The sequence below is a fragment of the Dipodomys spectabilis genome, unplaced genomic scaffold, assembly GCF_019054845.1.
Source record: "Dipodomys spectabilis isolate Male_0828 unplaced genomic scaffold, ASM1905484v1 ptg000081l, whole genome shotgun sequence".
NCBI lineage: Eukaryota > Metazoa > Chordata > Mammalia > Rodentia > Heteromyidae > Dipodomys > Dipodomys spectabilis.
The window spans coordinates 24767260-24786904 of NW_024870758.1; the positions used below are offsets into that span (position 1 = coordinate 24767260).

The 19645-nt window shown below is 40.7% G+C and overlaps 1 protein-coding gene across 6 annotated transcripts in view; it reads right to left on the reverse strand.

Annotated features, from left to right (window-relative positions):
* Positions 1-19645, reverse strand: part of Rbms1 (RNA binding motif single stranded interacting protein 1) — a 227866-nt gene that overhangs the window by 130527 nt on the left and 77694 nt on the right. Inside the window, exon 1 of one of the 6 annotated variants that reach the window (XM_042683410.1) lies at positions 8265-8701. The exons of 4 other annotated variants lie outside the window; for them this stretch is intronic. In XM_042683410.1, coding sequence (XP_042539344.1) covers positions 8265-8333 — 69 coding nt within the window. In that variant the 5' untranslated portion in view covers positions 8334-8701. Of the gene's footprint in view, positions 1-8264; positions 8702-19645 lie in introns of those variants that run through there. One more of the 6 variants, XM_042683412.1, reaches the window with a different exon arrangement.

Here is a 19645-nt window from a genome sequence, read left to right on the forward strand (position 1 = left end):
TACTGGATGTGTGTAACACTTGACACTTAATTTACAGGCTTTTGTGTACCTATGCTTGATTGCCCCTCCCATCTACAATGTTACTGCCTTCTTTTGGTTCCTCACAGATTTAAAACTGTTACCCACTGCTTTCTGTCTGACTTCTCGTCTGGATATCATTTTTCTTCTTAAGGATTCATGGCTGTTTCAAAACCACCTGTGCCACATACTTAATGACTATTAAACACAATGTTTCCCAGTTTCAGTTAAACAAAATAACCAATCTAGTCTCTTGTAATTGGTCTGATAGGTTTGACCAGTGAATGGAGGATACAAAGTTGAAACAAAGTATTTTCTAGAATATTTCAATAGGTTATAGTTGGCTTGATCACCTTCCCAAAAGGTGACTTATACACTGCTGCCCAAAGGAGAGGCAAAAAGCAGGCAATGCTAAATGATGGGACTAATATGAAGAGTGAAGAGACGGGGGGTGGGGGGGGGTGGGAAGGAATAAACAAAAACCAGGATAAAGAATGCAAGTTAATGCAAAAACAATGAGGCTACATATTTGTCTCGACCTAGACAGCAACAAAACAATCTGACAAGCATAGATTGTTGCTGCATTAACTAATAATGGAAGAACTTAACAAGGTAACACTGGATCCTCTCTCCCTTCACCTCATTTCTCCATCCTCTGCTCAGCTCTCTCCTCTTCCTTTGGTCCTAAAACCTGTCAGCCTCTGCAATGGACACCTAAATCCCCAGGTACCCCTAATGCTCCTTCTCCCCAGTTGTGCACTAACAATTGTTAATTCCCTGGGTCCTGTACTTCTCACAGAAATTCTCATGGTTCCACTATACATTAAAGATTGTCTCTAAGAAAGAAACCACACCTCTTGCTGCACAACTCTTTCCAAAGGCTAAAAGCTAAGTAAGTTTGAAATGAATATCATTGTGAGTAGTCAAAATTAAACATACTCAAAGGATTCTGACATAAGTCTTGGTTTGTCACATTAAATACAGAACTCTCTGTGTGTGTGTGTGTGTGTGTGTGTGTGTGTGTGTGTGTGTGTGTGTGTGTGTAGTGTATGTAGTGTGTGTGTGTGTGAACTACAGATTTAAATATGGTTGGAAGCCAAATGAAAATAGGAGACTGTGATAACCTCTCAATATTTAGGATATTTATAAAACCTATTCTTCTGAAAAGTAACCTAAGGTATGAAATTATCTCTATCTATCTATCTATCTATCTATCTATCTATCTATCTATCTATCTATCTATCTATCTATCTATCTATCTATCTATCTATCTCTGCCTTTCCCCTATTCTAACTGATCTAGATACATCAGTGCCTTAAAAACATTTTTTAAGAGTTCAGAGGTCCTTTTAGCCTACATATAAAAATAAAAAACACTTGTTAAATATAAAGATTATCTAGCATAAATAAGTAATTTCTAAAAGGGTAACATAGGAGTTAGCTGTTGACAATACCTAAAAAGAAAAACCATACCTCTAAAATCAAGTATTAGAAAAAAGTAGTGTCTTCATGCCTTTTTCTTTATCTTGTTCATTTTTGTTTGTTTGGTTTCACTTTGTTGCCCAGGATGGCTTTAAGTGATCTGGGACCTTCATCTCCCTGGTGGCTGAGATTACAAGTATGCTGTATTGCACCCGCTAAATGCTGCATTTTGAGATTTTTTTCAACATATAAGAATTCTTTGGGGGCTGGAAAGGTAGCTCAGTTGTAGAGTGCTTGTCTTGCATGCAGGAGGCCCTGGGTTCAATTCCTCAGCACCACATAAGCAGAAAAAGCCAGAAATGGTGCTGTAGCTCAAGTGGTGAGTGCTAGCCTTGAGCTGAAGAGCTGAGGGACAGTGCCCAGGCCCAGAGTTCAGGCCCCACAACCAACAAAAAAAAAAAAAAGAATTCTTTGGTGTTTCACCAAAATTCTAAGACACTAGCAGTAAGTACATTTTCTACATTTTTTTCTTTTTCTTGATTACCAAGAAATAACTATATGCCTAAGAGGGACTAGAAGGTTAAAATAAAATGAAAATATATATATATATCAAGAAACTAGTCACTCATGGCTCTACAACAGATGAAACTTGTTAATGTTATAGTCTATATCTTTTCATTGTTGTTGGTTTTTAAGCTCTTTGAGATAAGGTTCTCTCTACATAGCTCAGGCTGGTCTGGAAGTTGCAATCTTCTTGCCTCTTCATTTCCTGAGTGTAGGGATTACAAGTGTACCTGGGCACCCAACCTGGTTCTTTTTAAAGTTGTACTCTTGAGACTCTTGTTTGAACATCTAACAAATATAAAAATCTTCCCCTGAATTGTTTTGAATTTTCCTATGTTCTAATGAATAAAGTCAGTATGATTTCCACTTATTAAGGCAGTATCTTATAACACAAAGTTCTTTTGTTACTATTTTTAATAGTGTTAAATAGCCACAGTGTTAGTGACTCAGTAATGTATTCTGAAATACTGTCTCTCTGTTTTATTGTTTTACTTTCTCCAAAATGGAGTAAAATTTTTTTTTAAAAACCCTCTCTCCCTTTTCCATATATGTCCATTCTATTTTACAATTTAGCTTTTTAAATGTCTAGAATTTAAGCATAGTATTCTGTACAAACCCAAGTTTAAAAACAAATACACACCAAACACCTACAGGAGTCCAAAGACAAATATATATATATATATTTTTTTTTTCTGAGTAATGCAAAGATGACATCCTTGAAACTCAAATATATAAGACAAAGGAAGGAATTCAGGAAATAACCACAAATGTACTAATTAAAAATTATATCAAGCAAATATAAAAAGTAGTGGCTTTCCTAGCTAAGGAGGCCAATGCTCTTTTGTCCTTCCACATTCACATCTTTACGTGAAGTAAAAGACCAAAGGGATTTCCTTTTCCTATGAAAAAGGTAAACTGCAAAAGAGCATAACCCACAAGCAACTGTTACAAAGTAAGGAGATCACTTTTCCATTTCTTTTTTTAAAATGTAGCTGAGGAAATTCACTTTCTACCTCCTAGTCCTTATCTCTTTCTGAGGCTACCCAACTTCTAAACATAATCCCTTCTTAGAGGCTGCAAACACAAACACACAAACAGGGCCCATTCCTAAGAGACTGACAAGGTCTCCCAGAACTACACAGTGTCCCCTAGGACCACCTGCTGTTGCTTGCTTTGTGGGGATGTTAATAATAATAATACCTCAGAAGGATTAGCAACACCTACCCTAGGAAGTGTGTACAATTGTCTTTACTTAGTAGAAACTAAGCATGCCAATGGTTGGGCCAGGATGGAAGCTGAGATCTCTCAATTGAGGTGAATATAGGAGGATGCCTAGATCAAATGGCTTAGAAAGTCACCTGTAATCTGAATATGCTCAAGACCTTCAGGAATGAACGCAGAGACAAACATTTAAAGAGAAAAAGTAGAAATATTGCATGATTTATTATCATGGAATTTTTTTTAATAACTTGTTATAAAAAGTGATTTAGATTCCCCAAGAAAAGGTTATTAGACTTAATAAACAAAAAATACCCAGCTTGGCAACATAGTTGGGGTGCTTACAGAAAAAACAATCCTTGTTTATCTGAAATTTGTATTTCACTCAGCATCCAGTATGTTATCTCACAACCTTAGAGTTAAGGCTTTTATGGAATAAACAACACCACCAAAATAAAACAAAACTACTAATAAATTACAGAGCTACAATCTAGGTCACCCTGTGTACCACATGTCTTCTGGAGGCCAAGTGGAAGGGCTGCAAAGCTTCCTCCCTGACTTCTGTCTCTTCTTCCTAGTGGCAGACCCAGTGCTTGAGCCCAGATTACCAACTGGGCTGTTTAATTTCTAAGCCTTTCTTTCACTACTTTATATGGCTATTGTGAGAACTAAAATATACCTGAGGCTAGAAGGATACATCATATATGTGTTTATTGGCAGACTACTTCAGAACCAGATTCTTGGAAATTTGGAAGAACTTAAGACTGTCCCTTACCATCAAGAAAAGGCTAAAAAAAACCAACCCAAAACTATTCTCAGTATACAAAGATCTCTTGACAGTTGTCTCTAAAAGGAAGGAAACAAACACACAATCTAGGAATGTGTTTGAAACCCTAAGTGAACTATGGGAAACGTAGTGAGATGCCAAAGGGTGTGCCTAGCAGGAAAAGCATGAAGTCATGGATGAGGAATTCTACGCTTTTCAAAAGCCTATGGATGGGCATCTAAAACCCAGTCCATTTAAAGCATAATCTAAAAGAGGGGACAAGATCTTATACATTTACTAATTTAGTTTTCTGCTGTCTCTTTCCCCCCCAACCACCAATGTCTGTGCCTAAATATGTTTACCTTTGTGTAAAAACTAACAAATTGGGATTGGCTCATAGTGTTCATTTAAATAAGTTTTCCATGCACTTTAATCTTTAAACTTTAACAAAACTCAATCTATGGAACACAAATTTCTGTGAACAAAAACTGCTTGAAGAAGATTAATCAACAGCTTTGTATGTCATCTTCCAAACAAGGCCAAACACTGAATCACTGCTGAATTCCTCACGTGCAGCTACACCCAGTTAATCTTCAAGAAAGCAGCAAACTATGTAAATCTCCTTAAATTGAGGAGATAAGTACTTGACTCATCACAAGTTAGCAACATTTACAAGTACAACTATTAGAGGATGGACCGTCTGTAGGTAAAAATACATCCACATTGGGAAATCCTAACATATACTTTCCTATCTCCAAAGCAATCTACTAGGACAACATACTACTTGCCAAAAGGCTCTATTACATGCCAGAGTTTGCAAATAAATAAATAAATAAGTAAAATCAAACTATATGCCATCACCAAGTAAACTGTTTCAATAAAGTAGTTCCAAAGTAGAAGAAACTTAAAAAATTTAAGAAACATCCATAACAATGGAAACAGCCATTTTTAATATTCAAATGCTTTCAAACATGAAGCATTTCCTTTTCTTTCAAGACACAATAAAGTATTTTTACCATTACAAAAGTTTTCATTTTGATTTGGTGGATTCTGTTTTCATATAATCAGACAGATCTGCTTAACATATAGTACAGTCAACAGTGACAAGATGTACATATTTATTCACTGAGATTTGAACCAATAAACTTTGTCTACATACTAGTTGGTTATCACTCCACTCCAAAGTATATTCTTTCACCAAGGCTGAGCAGGTGTGTGTCTAATGTGCTCACAGGCTTGTGATGCAGGAAAATCCTGTTTATCCCAGATGACTCTGGAGATTGGTGCTCCCAGATACCCTGGCTATACCACGTGGGACAGATCTGAGCACCACCCACTGCTGCTATGACTGATACTGGCTGACTCCTATGTATATAAAACATTAAAAGGTTTAAAAATTGTATCATCATACACTAAAGCATGATTTCTGACAATTACCCTGCTTTCAATCACCACAAATTCACAATCTAGAGTTTCCATTTACACACACAGACACAGACACAGACACAGACAGACAGACAGACAGACAGACACACACACACACACACACACACACACACACACACACACACACACACAGAGTGGTACGAATCCTTAACCTGGACATCTGAGACTAAAGACTAAACTGTGATAAGCCTTGATACAGAGAAGCTGTGTGCTTGCTACGATACACATGGAAGCAGACAGCTGGAGTGTGATGGTTCTAAAGGCCTGATGACCATGGAGGTTCAGACCCTGGCTTTGCACTGTCAGTAGCCCAGACTCTGCACTAGTCATTTAATTCACGTCCCAGTGTTCACTGTAAAATGGAACACCAATGGTACCTGCCTATGGAATTGCTGTCACCATGATAAAATCAGGCATCCACAGAAAGCATTTAGTATAGCAGGGGGCCAGGCCATCGTGCCCTCCTTGATTGTTACTGCTACTTTTATACTCATAGAATGAGTAAATCTCACCCATCAGGCCTTTTGCAAAGGTGATTTTTTTTTCAAAGTATTCCTTATTCAGATTTTTCCTCATGCAAATTATCTGAAATCAGCTGAGATTTTTCATTTCTAGACTAAAACCAAACTGCATTATGGACCTAAATCTGGTCAATTCTCTCATCAAAATGAACAAAGTAGTATGAACTGAAAGGTACAAGCTTAACATCACAAAAAAGGCATTAATTAGACTTCCCGGATAGGCTAAGGCAGAATGAGATCACAAAGTCACTCCTGGTAACCAGGTCCTTGGGCTGGAAGTGTGCTTTTCCAGTGAATGACTAAGTACGAACAAAAGAAACCTTTGACTCAAATACCACTGGTACCCGGGGTCTTGTGTCTGTATAATGCCTACACATTCATTTCTTTCTTTGCCTATAGAAAAAAGAAAGTCTGTTTGTTTTTCTGATTCAGTCAGCCCTTTTAGTCTTTGAATCTAAGGAGAGCCCAGTGAAAAGAGAGCATCTTATCAGCGTGCTCCAGCCAGCAGGCTGTCCCCCCTCCACACACAAAACCTCCAGCCCTTCACAGCAAAATGCTTCGCCCTGAGAGCCTTTTCCCATTTCAGGGTGTGCTTTCAGTGTTAACACCCCGCTGAGTTCTGACAACAAATAAATGAATACACAAGGCCCTAACATAATTAGCCATCTTTTCAGGTAGAGAGAGGTGGGTGGGGGCTGAGAAGCTGGGAGAATACTTTTTGTAAATTGACTTCTCTCAGGAAGTTGATGTGGCCACCCCCCCCCCCACTTTACTTTACAAAATGCCCTGTGAAGTGAGTTTAGAGATGCCTGATTGGGGAAGCCAGACAATCTGAGCGTTCAAGTCAGCCAAGTAAGATTTTATTATTTAAGTAAAATAAAAGACTTCTTAACCCAAGGAAAAGTTCCACATACTTCAACATGGAGGTCAGACAAACCAGGGTGTGTTTCCTATCTTTTTAAGGAAAAGTTAACATGTAAAAGAATCAAGAGTATTAATCAGAGAGCAGGACTTTTTCACCCTGCTAAAATACCTGCAGCTCTACTAATACTAAGACATTTTTTAAGAGACTTTGAGAAAAAGAGTCAATATCTTCAATCATCTGTGGGCGTCTTATAAGAAAGCCACCAGGTATCCCTGTCATGGGGTCACGACAGTAAGAAGAGCCGCGATCCGCACAGAAGGGTACAGTTCGCTGGTATCATTATTGGGATAATAACTTAATTGATTTGTCTCAGTGGCTAAGGATGTAGACAAGAGATTCATTATGGAGGAAAAACATCTGCAATCCTGTTTTTGTTTTCTCAACAAGCATTTTGCCACTGACCTCTAAATCAGGTTAACCTTTTCTCAACAGACCTGCACATTTTTTACATATTTTAAAGCTAGGTTTTGTTGTTGCTATTGCCGAAAAGGGTACCCACGGTGGGATAGAGTCTCACAACATGGCTTCAGTAACCTTCTTCTAAAAACAAAGACCAAAAAAAAAAAAAAAAAAAAAGCCAGGCCACAACTAAACCTCCCACCCAGCTCCACTCCTTTTCCCGGCAGGGAATTCTCATTTAAACACTTCAGTGCCTTTCGGAGTTCAATCTGTTGTTTTTTTTTTTTTTTTTAATGTATGAATTGGTATTAAAATAAGAAAAAGGCGTGTGTATGACTCAGGCTTACCCCAGGATCTCTGCAACTAGGATGTCACAGGATTTCCCTGTGCTTGAAAACTGAAAACCTTGAGAAAGTGACAGAAGTTCCTGTTTCTCTCTCTCTTCCTCTCTCTCTCTCTCTCTCTCTCTCTCTCTCTCTCTCTCTCTCTCTAGACGGGGGCGCGCGCGAACACACCACACACACCACACACACCACACACACACACACACACACACACACTCTCGTCTTCCGGGTTTCCTCCGATTCGGACAGGTTCTTTGAGGTTCCAAGTTGAAGCTTGCACCCCTCGCACGACTTATTCGGGTAACTCCTCTATACACAAAGGTTTCAAGGAAAACCCCAAACTTGTTGCAGGGCCGGGCTAAGCCCCCAGCCCGCCGCGCCCCTGCCCTGGCCACCTCTCCGCGCCTCTCCCTGCCCCAGTCCCTTTTTCCCCTCCGTCCCAACCAGCCCGGGCTGGCGGAGCGGGATCAGGGCATCTCCCCGGTGAAGGTCCCCGTCCCCGTCCCCGCGGGCCGCCTCCCTCGGAAACAAGGTCACCGCCCCGCCCGGTGCCCGCGCGGGGAGCGGAGCCCGCCGCTCGCCGCCGCCCTTTGTAGCGCGGGGCCGACCGGCCTCGGCGCGGCATCCCCGCCGCCGCCTCACCTGCTTGCGGTAGGGCGTCCTGCAGTTGCCGCTGGCCCCGGGGGCGCCGCTGCTGCTGGGGAAGATCATCGCGGCGGGCGCGGGCGGCGGGAGACGAGCGGCGGGCGCGGGCGCGGGCGAGGGCGCGGGAGGGGGCCGGCCGGGCCCGGGGCCGCTCCGGGAACTCCCTCTCGCCGCGCGGCGGCGGCCGGCGGGGGCTGCAGCTCCGAGGCTGACTTTCTCCGTCCTCGATCTCCGCGGTCGCCCTAAAAGTGCAACGCGGCGGCGCCGGCGGCGGGCGACACTCGAGCAGCTCCGGGGGCCGCCGCCCTACGTGCCATGGACTGGAGTTCGCGCGCGGAGCTGGCGGCGCCGCCGACTCTCCCGGCGGCAGCGGAGGAGCAACGCCGCCGCGTCCCCACCTACCACGGCCTCAACCACCGCCCCGAGAGGAGAGCGCGCCGGCCGGGGGCGGGGAAGCCGCCGCGCACCGCCTCGCGCCGCGCCCAGGCCCACCCGCGCCTCCCCGCCCGCCCGCTGGGCGCGGCGCCCGCCGCCTCGCCAGCCCGCAGGCCCCCCGCTCTCCCCGCCGGCCTCGGGTCCCGGAGAGCCGCCGGCGCCCCTGCTCGGGTGCAATGGTTGGGTCTGGCTCCCCGCGTGCCGCACATTCCTTGGAGTGGCCCACCCTCTCCTCTGGGTCGCCCGGACAGGCTCCCCTGCCCGCAGTAGCTTTGCACCCCACTCCGAAGCCCCTTTTAAGAACATCGCGGCAGGAATCACCCAGGCTTTTAGGGAGCAAGCAAACTGGTCACCAGGGTTTGGGGTGTTTTTTTTTGTTTTTTTTTTTTAACCTCTTTTCTCTGATCTTCTATCCTGTCCCCCTCCCAGGAAAACGTGCAGAATTACTTCCAAGAGCAAGTTTGCCTGCTATCACTCCACTGCCAATCTTCCTTATCTCTCCCCCCACCCCCCTTCACAAGCTCAATTCTGGCAGAGTAAGCAGATCTCCACTCCCCCGCCCCTCACCCAAATACACTGAGGAAAGTTTTCTATCTCCTTCCCGTGCGAGATGACAAGCCTGCCTTCAAGAGGACAGTGTCAAAAGGGACATGGAATATACGTAAGGCCATCAGTTGGTAAGTCTTCGCTCCTTCCTGAAAGTGAGAATATGTAATCCTTCCCCACGTTAATTATTAGATGCAGATGAGGCAAGGAGAGGGACAAAGGGAAGAGGTAATTTCCTTTGTTTCCTGAAGTGTTCTGAGGTGGCTTCTGTGGCCATCACCTTCCCCTGGATGTTTCAAGCGGGAACTTGTGTCTTGCCTTGTGGAAGGCCTCTACAGCAGCTGATCTGGAGGAGGAGCCGCCATCTCTGGAGAGGTCACTGGGACGGGCCATCCCATGGCCAGTATTAGAGCGAATTAACCCCACAGCAAATATTACAGAGCTCTGTTTTTTGCCTTCTGGACACTAACCTTTCTGGAAAGGTCCATCTGCTATGATAATGGAAAATCCTAACTTGTCTGAGAAATGAAAGAGATTCAATTTCTGGCTGTCACAAGGAAAACAGGGTCTTCTATGGACATCACATGCAGTAAAAAACAAAACTATCCATCCTGGTGGTCTGGTCTGTGACTCCATGTGTTACTTGCGTATTTCTCAACGTTCCCAACTTTCTTACAGCAAGAAGTGACAGGAATTAGCAAGTCTCACCTATTAAAACCGCTAAGTACAAAATACACATATGTCTAGCAAAGGAACATAATATGAGCACAGTCATACACAAAGCACCACCAGCAAGTAAGAACTTGCTAGATAAAATTCACAGTAAAATCTGTCCCTTAAAGAGATAAACCCAGAGTGCAACTAGTCTTCAGGTGCAAGCTAGTACCTACGCCAGGGCTGTTTCCTGCTACTGCAGCACTCGCAATCGTTTGGGTTGTTTGCTCGCCATCTCCTCTCACCAGGGCCCTTTTTACAGTTATCAAGATCAGGTAGACAATGGAAGTCTTTTGTTAGAAATGTTCACATTAAAGGTGACTTTTCCTGATGCTCGAGACCTCTATAGTTCAGACCAGTGTCCATGGAAACAGTCCCTACAACCTCAGTCATCATGATGGGTCTCTAAGAAGCCACATTCTGGACCACAGAACAGCAGGGATCCTCCTTTTCTTTTTTTCCATGATAACTTGATGTTATGCCATTCTTAAAGGCTAATATTTGGCCAGATAGCTTGTAATATCCTTAAGGATATAGCTAATTGTTAGGTGTTGCTAAAGGTAAACTAGAATATGAAAATAGTTCTAATTACTAAGAATACTAAAAGGACTACATATTTATGACTAAAAAGGATATCTAAAAACTAGCAAGATGTATACTGTATAATACAGAATAGCATTAAAAAAGACTTGAAACATGTATTAAAGCTGGGCAACGGTGGCTCATGTTTGTAATCTTTACTCAGGAAGCTGAGATCTGAGGATGGCAGTTCGAAGCCAGCACAAGCAAGAAAGTCCATGAGAACTTATCTCCAGTTAATCACAGAAAAAGCCAGAAGTGGCACCGTGACTCAAGTGTGGTACTGTGGCTCAAGTGGTAGAGTACAAGCACTAAGCCAGAGGTGCTCAGGCACAGCTCCCAGGCTTAGTTTAAGTTCCAGGACCAAAAAAACTAAAGCAAAAACAAAAAAGTATGATAAAAAAAAGTCCATCAGTTCAAAAGTTCCAAACTTCAGCAGGTCTGCTAGTCCTCAAGCTCTCACTTGGCCTTTTCATTCAAGGCTGGTGCTCAATTGTTTGAGCTCCACCTCCACTTCCAGCTTTTTGCTGGTTAATTGGTGAATCACAACCCTCAGTTCAGCCACCTACTAGCAAGAATTGCAGGCCTGAGCCTTGCAGGTCCATACTCAATAAAATAAAGCATTTCTACAAAGTAAAACAAGACTGATTATTCACACTCCAAAAGTATAAGATGAAATGTAGTCATTCAAACCCATAGATTCCAATAAAGAAATCTAATACAAACATGAAAGCATGTGTTTAACACATATCATCATTTAGACATATTCACAAGTGCTTAGTTGCAAGAGCAATTAGAGGGAAGACTCTAATGAGGTTTATTTAGAAAAGTTTACTGACCATTAAATCAACTACGTTTTAACATAGAGAAGATAAAACAGTGCAGAGAAACTGCACGGACATCATCTTAAAAAGCATTTTGGAGTCTGTATTGGAGATGTACATCCTGTTTGAAGGGAAACTGAGACTGCTGCCCTGGCTGTCATACAACACCCTCTCGCAGACACTTAGCCTGAAGGTAAAGCTGTGAGAATTTGACCCACAGGCAGCCATCACAGACTGCACAGTGACCTATGACCTGGCCAGGACAAAAAAAAAAAAAGAACATGAGCAAGGCCAATCTGATTCTCATCCTCGGGAATCTGATTCAGAAAATTCTAAGAGCTGAACCAGCTAGTAAAGAGGCAGAAATTGCAAGAGTGCCAGGGGGTAGAGTAGAGGCCACAATAAGCCAAAACTATCAGCAAGCCAAGGTTAGGAGGAAGCAGAAACTATGAGTAAACAGGAAGCTGACGGGCAGCCAGCAGAGGAGTAGAGCCCACGCCAGGAGCTGGTGAGCTCTTGGCCATGGCATGACTGAGGGAGCTGCGGTCCCCAGAGCTGCTTTGGCTCTGCAGACTTGCAACCACCCTTACACAACCTTGTATATACCTAAACCACATCCCTGTTCCCACAGCTTAAATGAATCTCAACTCTGATCCAAGGAACAAAACTGAGGCAGAGCTGAACAAATCTGGCTTACACACTTCAGCCTTCCATGAACTAGCTACATGGTTTGGAGTAAATTAGTTGATCTCTCTGGCTCCTAGACTGTCTTCATCAGATTGTCTTTCAGTAAAATACACCCCCTTCCCCCCCAAAAAGTGCAAACTCAATAAATGGCAATGGTATTATTGTTTTTTTCAGGGTTTCCAGTAGTGGTTTGTAGATGTGAGTATTTGGTGTTTAGTAAGTCAAAGAACAGGAGCAAGGGTATGGTGGGAATGGATGAAGAACAAAAAGATCAGATTTAGGTAATTGGGGTTCCCTTCAATAACTGCTTGTTGAGGGGCTGGGAAGGTGGCTCAGTGGTAGAGCACTTGCCTTGCATGCCTGAGGCCATGGGTTCGATTCCTCAGCACCACATAAGCAAAAAGAGAAATGCCGGAAGTGGCGCTGTGGCTCAAGTGGTAGAACGCTAGCCTTGAGCTGATGAGCTGAGGGACAGCGCCCAGGCCCAGAGTTCAGGCCCCACGACCAGACCCAAGAAAAAAACAACCCCAAAACAAAACAAAAACTGCTTGTTGAATGACTGAATGAGTATGCCTTTGAGGGCTGTGTATCCTTACAACAGGTGAAACTTTAAAAGGTGGAGAAAATGTCTAGCCAAAGATCTTCCTCAAGAAACTAGAGGCACTGGACGTCTTCCTTCATTTATTATTGTACAGATTCTTTGAAGTGTCTATGTACCAAAGCAATATGTGTGAGCAGTATCAGAGATCATTCTGTAGGCAGGCACATGCAATCAAGGACTATCAGGCTAGAACAACCAGTCCATGCAGAAGCCTGGGAGATGATGCCTCCTATCACTTTAAAAGAGTTTGTACAACTGGAATCTGAGAGTCTGAAATGAGAAGACATTGGTCCCATAGAAACAATTCTAAAATGAAACTTGGGATTTTTCAAGCTTTCACATCTCATTTCACTTTCACAACAGCTCCATGAAATAGAAGGGTTATCAGGTTCAATGTGCAGATCAAAGGGAGAAAGTTAAGCAAGACAGACTAAGCTACCTATACAGCAATACTAGGGTTAAAATTCAGACCTTGCTGGGGTTCAAAGAGTTAGTCCTGCACTCCCTAGAGTTTTCCAACACTGTATCTAAGAGAGCCTTATATATAATGCTTCCATTCCTTATGAGCACTTGTAATCCATAGAGTTCCCAAGCTTCTGTGCACCAACAAGGCATGGTTTTATGTGGTAAGTGCCAGGCCAGTGGTCTAGATGATATTGTGCTCTAGGAGTTTGACACGAGAGAGAGATCAATAAGGATATAACATGGGTATAGTATGCTCAGCTGTATAAATGTTTTGAGAGTCACTCAGAAAGAAGCACTGTACAGATAACCAGAAGGAAAAAAACAACAACCACAAAACCAGAAATACACATAGAAGGCTAGCATGAGAAAGTGAGGATTTGGGGTCATCAAAGCTAAAATCATTGCTATTTGTCAAAAAGGAGCAGCTAAGGAACAGTGAAAAGCCCAGGAGATTGCCACTCTAAAACACCCTAATGCACATATTACTGAATACACCTTATAAGAAAAGAGTGATTAGGTGAAAATACTTAAATAAATAAAGTATGGTGGCTAAGCTAACTTTTGAAAAACATGACCAATGTCATAAGAATGGAATGTCTCTATCAATGGAATGTCTCTATCTCTATAGCAATATCCAGTTGCCATCACTGCTAAATCATTTCCAAATCAGTTTATGTGGGTCAAAAGGAAAAAATCACTCAGTGTGGCAAATTGCAATATTTAATGCATAAGATACAGCCACACAACAATGGTTAGTGTAAGTAATCAACACACACACACACACACAAATTCACAACTGAGAGCCTCTGGATCCCAGAAAAACCTTTTGATACTAGCAAAACATAAGAAGAAAAAAGATACAGGGTCAGCAAATACTTTAAATTTCCTTTCTTTCCTTGTACAAAATAGAGTTGATAAAGTACTCTTTCTAAAGTAACAACAATATTTTTTGTTATTTACTATTTTGCTTTTTAAAAAAATCTACAATTCTTATTCCAGACATAAAGGCTCCCCAGACACATACACAATCACATACATATATATAAACAAAACCACTATAATAAAATGAAACTATAGCCATAAATTGTGAATGTATATAGAACAATACAAACATAGGCAATTCTCATGAGTCTTGCCAGAAGCCACATTCTGATGGTTCCTAAATCTACCCTAGTGAGCAAAACAGGAGAAATGAGTTTATCCCTACTACTACTTTTCTGCATGGACTATTAAATAATACTGGCTGGTTGTCATTTACTTAATAAATGCTATACTCTAGACATATTCCAAACAGCTCTCTCTCTCTCTCTCTCTCTCTCTCTCTCACACACACACACACACACACACACACACATACACACATGAGAAGAATGCCTATTCCTTTCTCTGGGACTCAGAGATTTAATGCAATCTAATAGTGTCAGGGTTTGCACTTAGATCCCCTGTGTCCAATAACAGTAACGATAGTTCTTATGACTATTAGCCATGGGTGAGGTCCACACTCCCTGTCAGTATGCTATAGTCTGGGCACTCACAGTGAGCTGAAATGAAATTCACAGTTAGCCACAAAGTCACAAGTTTACAAGTTCCAAATTTACAGTCACTGTGTAGCTGAGCTGTGATATTCAATAAGTTAAATATATTTATATTATTTTCTTTTTTAATAAGTTTTGTACAGAGGAGTTACAATTACATGAGCAAGATAATGAGTACATTTCTTATCAAGCATTGTTGCCTCCTCCTTTGTCGTCCTCTCCCCCCCCTCTCCCCCCCCCCCCCCCGCCAAGGTTGTAAAGTTCGTTTTTCGACATAGCATATTGTACATGTCATTGTTGCAAGAGGTCCACCTATATCCCTATTTAAACAATTTGTTTTTTTTCCCTTCCCCTCCCAAATTATACCAACATCAAATACTATGAAAACAGGAGTTATACCGTGGGGGAGGGACATACAAAGCAACAAAAACATCATATATATAAATATGTTAGAAACAATCGCAAGAAAGAAAAAACCATATACTGGGTTTACTGAATGTAACCATTTCTTAAGTCAAGGAGCATCTGTACATTAAATGTCTGTTCAGTTGAGTAAGAAGACATACCTTCACTGTTAGGTAAATGCCGATATATATTCTGCTCCAATCTAGTACCTAGATCTCACTTAACTGTGGTGTAACTGTTCTCTTTTATTCAATTTTGGAGGATTATTGGAAGAATAGAGTTGGAAGAGAAGCAGGGGATGGTATTTAGAAGCCAGAATGGAATTCAGGTGAAAGGTATTTCTAGGATCCTGAACTGGAGCTGACAACCTACTTTCCCTTAAAAAAATAATGGGAGACCATATTTGAAATTAATTTCATTATGGAATTCACAGACGTTTATAGGCCAACTAAAACCCTAATCTCTATTTAGGGCATTTCTCTCTAAAGGAACCATTCTTGAAATTCAAAACAAGTTACACAAAACATCTTTGAATCTAATTAATTATTGTAGCATTCTTTCAGAATAGTTAATAAAAATTGAAAGCTTACTCAAATTTTTGGCATAAAAATTTTCTGAAAGCTTTCCCTTGGTTTGTTAAATAAAAATAAGCGTATGACTTCTTATTCTTTTCAAGATAAAAAAAATCATTTGTTTTTGTTTAGTTTATAGAACAATAAATTCATACCTGTAGATCAAATTCTACAGAGCAGTTAAGTCAAACTGTTTAGGAAATCAGAACACAAAGAAGCTCATTTTTCATACGTTATGAGCTAGTTTTGCTGAAAGGCCTTTCTCATTGTGGAAAGACCATACAGGAGACATCATTCTTGTGTCTGTAGGCAGGCCCTTAATATCATAGGGGCTATTGTCATACTATTTCAAGATAAGTTAAGGAAGTTTCCATGATTGTAGTAAACCTCTTAAATTGTGAGAGGACGCTTATGAATAAAACTTTGAAAACAGTTTACCCAGAGAGCTGGAATCATACATAAGGAGTAAGAGTTGAGGTATGCTGGGAAAATTACTAATGATATTCATCTCTTGCAGAAAGCACTTTAGAAATCAACAGAATTTGTGAAAAAATGAGTGCCGAACTTTAAATTATGGATAAGAAAGTTAAACTGAATCTAAAATGACCATCTCATTTCCATGAGTAAAAACTACCTGCACAAAAAACAACTTTGATAGTACACAGTAAACAGTGTGTGGAACAAACAAAACCATCACATGAGTGAAGAATGGTGAAAGGCTATTATCAGACATTGCTAAATGTGGAGAGATGAGGGAAGGGGAGTATCTATTGCACAAGTTCAGATTTAAAGCACTTCAGACACAGAAGAAAACAAAATCCCTAAAATTTCTTTAGTGTTTGGTTGTTAATTGTCCATTTCATCTGGAGTAGGATGCTAGAATAATAACATCCTTTTCTGTAAATAAGAATGCTGAAACACTTTTTGCATTGTTACGATCAAACAAGCACATAAACAATTACAAAAATAGGTTTCTATTCAGTGGAGTATGTATGAGAGCAACCTTTCCAACATATGGATGAAATAGGATGTCTGGGGGCTTATGAAAATTCCTCACCCTCTGCATTTTAAGAATGAAGAGCTCTGGGTAATCTTACACACTGAATACATGGGGTGAACTGACGACAGACCTGTGGCAAACTAATACTCCCCAAAGGAAGAGAAGGCAAATGAGGAAATTCTGGTGTTGTCATGACAATATGACTGATCATGACGTCAGTAGCCTGAATGCCAAATTGTAAGGAAGGCTTCCAGAACGCTGACACCACACTAAACAGATTCTCCCAGGCCCACCCTCCCTGCCTTCCCCTCCCAATCTGTTTGATCTAATAGCAACTGCAATCATGTTTTGACCACAGGATTATTGTAGAAAGTCTCTTTGATTCTTCTAAGGTAGAAGAAGTAGAGGAAGAAGTAACTTCTGAACATATTTAGTTTTCAGACCAGTGTGTGTGTCTCTGTGTGTGTGTGTGTGTGTGTGTGTGTGTGTATTCACTACAGACATAAAATATGCCTAGCATGTGTCTATTTAAAGAATGCATTATTAAGGAAGAAGGGCAGGTCTTTCCTAGCCCTACTTTTTTATGAACAGGTAGATTGTTGCATCAGTTACATTAGGCAACTTGCCACAGGTCATGAAGCCCAGAAACAGAATTTCAAGGCTAAGAAAGAATTACTACAAACTAATCCCTGTGCTTGAGTAGTAATTGAGTAAATATGACTGTCTCTCATTGGGCATCCTGACCAATAATAAAATCATCCTATCTATTCATATTAGCCATACCTGTAAAAAAAAAGTTCTTGTTAATCAGCTTTGAAGCTATGAAAGTTATGTCCTGGGACTAGAATTCCTGTCTGCTGTCGGTTGTAAATTACTGTTTTTCTGTCTTCTACACTGCCATAGAAAGTGAGGGATCAACCATCTACTTTTGGAATATTGACAGTGTTGTAAGTTTACTCAATGGATTGTGAATGTCTAATCATTTACTTAACATCCACTCTGTGTATAGTACATTTTGTTGGGTGTGTGAATAGTAGAAAACTAGCTAGATTTCTTACATGCATAAATAGCAAATAATGAATTCAAAATCCTGAATGCCTGGGTTAGAAATGTTAAAATGTATTGATTATATCTTAAAGAGTATGTTTTATATATCTATTAAATGTAAACTTTCATTCCAATCTGTCAGTTGCTTAGGGTTATAAAGGAGATTATAATAAATGCTATGCTTTGAACTTGTATGTGGCTTTTTAAGGAAATGACATTGCAGGTCACTTGACCTCTTCTTGCTGTATTTTTGGGATACAAGAGATGTGTTTATTCATCTCTCTGCATCAGAGGCTTACAAATATTTTCATATTAATTGTATTGGTTACCATCAGCTTGGATATTAATTGTATGGCATGCAACTAGGATGACACAGATTATAAACTGCCTAAAGTTATGGTAACTTTGAAAAAGGCAGACCACAATAATTTTAAGACACTGTAAATTCTGAGATGCATCTCAGTTTCAAAGACATTGAAATGGGAACTTGGTGAGTCTTGTCCTAATCTCTAAAGTATGGCATATGGGTGTGTCCACACACCTCATCTTGTGCAAATGTACACACATCCTTTTCATTGCTAACTTAGTCTCTGGAAATACATTTTGTCAAACAGTCATTTAGCACCATCCTAAGAAAAGTGGTAATCAGTAGATGGCTGCCACATTCAGCTTTTCCAGGAAACTCTGACGGTAGTGAGCACGTTCTCTAAGAGTCAGAATGAGAACTTGCCCCTCAGCAGACAGGGGCATCTGCCCCAAAATGCAAGCTGGGCTGTTTGTTTCTCTTCTCAGCCATCTTCCCATCCACCCTCAAGTCAGACTGGTGCCAAGAGTTTCACTGGCATGTTTATAAAAAGAAAGCTGAATGGGAGTTGATCCCAGGTTGGTATATATTTATCTGACCATTCCACTCCACATTTCTTGCTACTGGTGCTTTTGAACTTATCACTTGCAAAAGTAACCTGAGTTAGTCAGTCTGTCAAATCAGTCATCAGTACCATTCTGGCTATAACGTCAATTCTGACAAGTCTTACAGCATCCCACCTTGACTATCAGTTCTCACCTAGAGTATCAGCCTCAGTCTTCCTTGGGCTCCAGACTGGAAAACCAATTTTTGCATAGATCACCTGAGTCAGATATAAAGACTTATATCTGAAATGCTTATCATAGCCCTTAAAATTAATAGGAAATTGCAAAGTGAACAAAAGCAATTACTTCACAGGTGCAATGACCTAGTTATAAGCAAAGATGTGACTGATTCACACACAGAACAACAACTATTAGTATCTGATCATTCAAGTCTGTTCAGGCATGACATATCTCTTGCAGCTCCTCCTCTTCCTCATGCATTATGCAGAGCTCCTTGTCATTTCACTGATGTGATAATGAAAATGACATGAAAATGAAACAAATTGGTCAATTCTCCAACTGCAGGTTGATTAAACTGAAGCTAATGAATTACCTCTGAATTTCATTTGTCTGTAAATGTTTTTCTTGTTATAAAAGTAAATTATCATTCATCTTACCTTCAAAATCACTTAATAGAATTATTAACATACCAAACCAATGATATATCCCAATTCTCTAACTCAGGGTTAGGTACACATTAGGTATGCAAATATGAGTTCATAAATACATGAATAAACATTTTCAAAATGTATGCAAGTTCAGGCTGGGGATACAGTAGAGTGCTTACATATTATGTGCAAGGTTCTGGGTTTCAATCTCCAATACTATAAAAACAAAACAGAAAATATGCAAGTACTATTCAAATATATGCTATTATTCAATGTAAGCTTACAATTTATGAGATACTCATTAATTCAATATGTTTAAATTTTTAATTAGCTAAACTTTCTCGGTATGAAGCAATGCCATTTCAGTTTCTATAATTTGTAACGCTTTGAGTTGTTTGAAAATACATTCTATTTTATATTGCAAAGCTTGCAAAGTATTTAAAGAAAATTA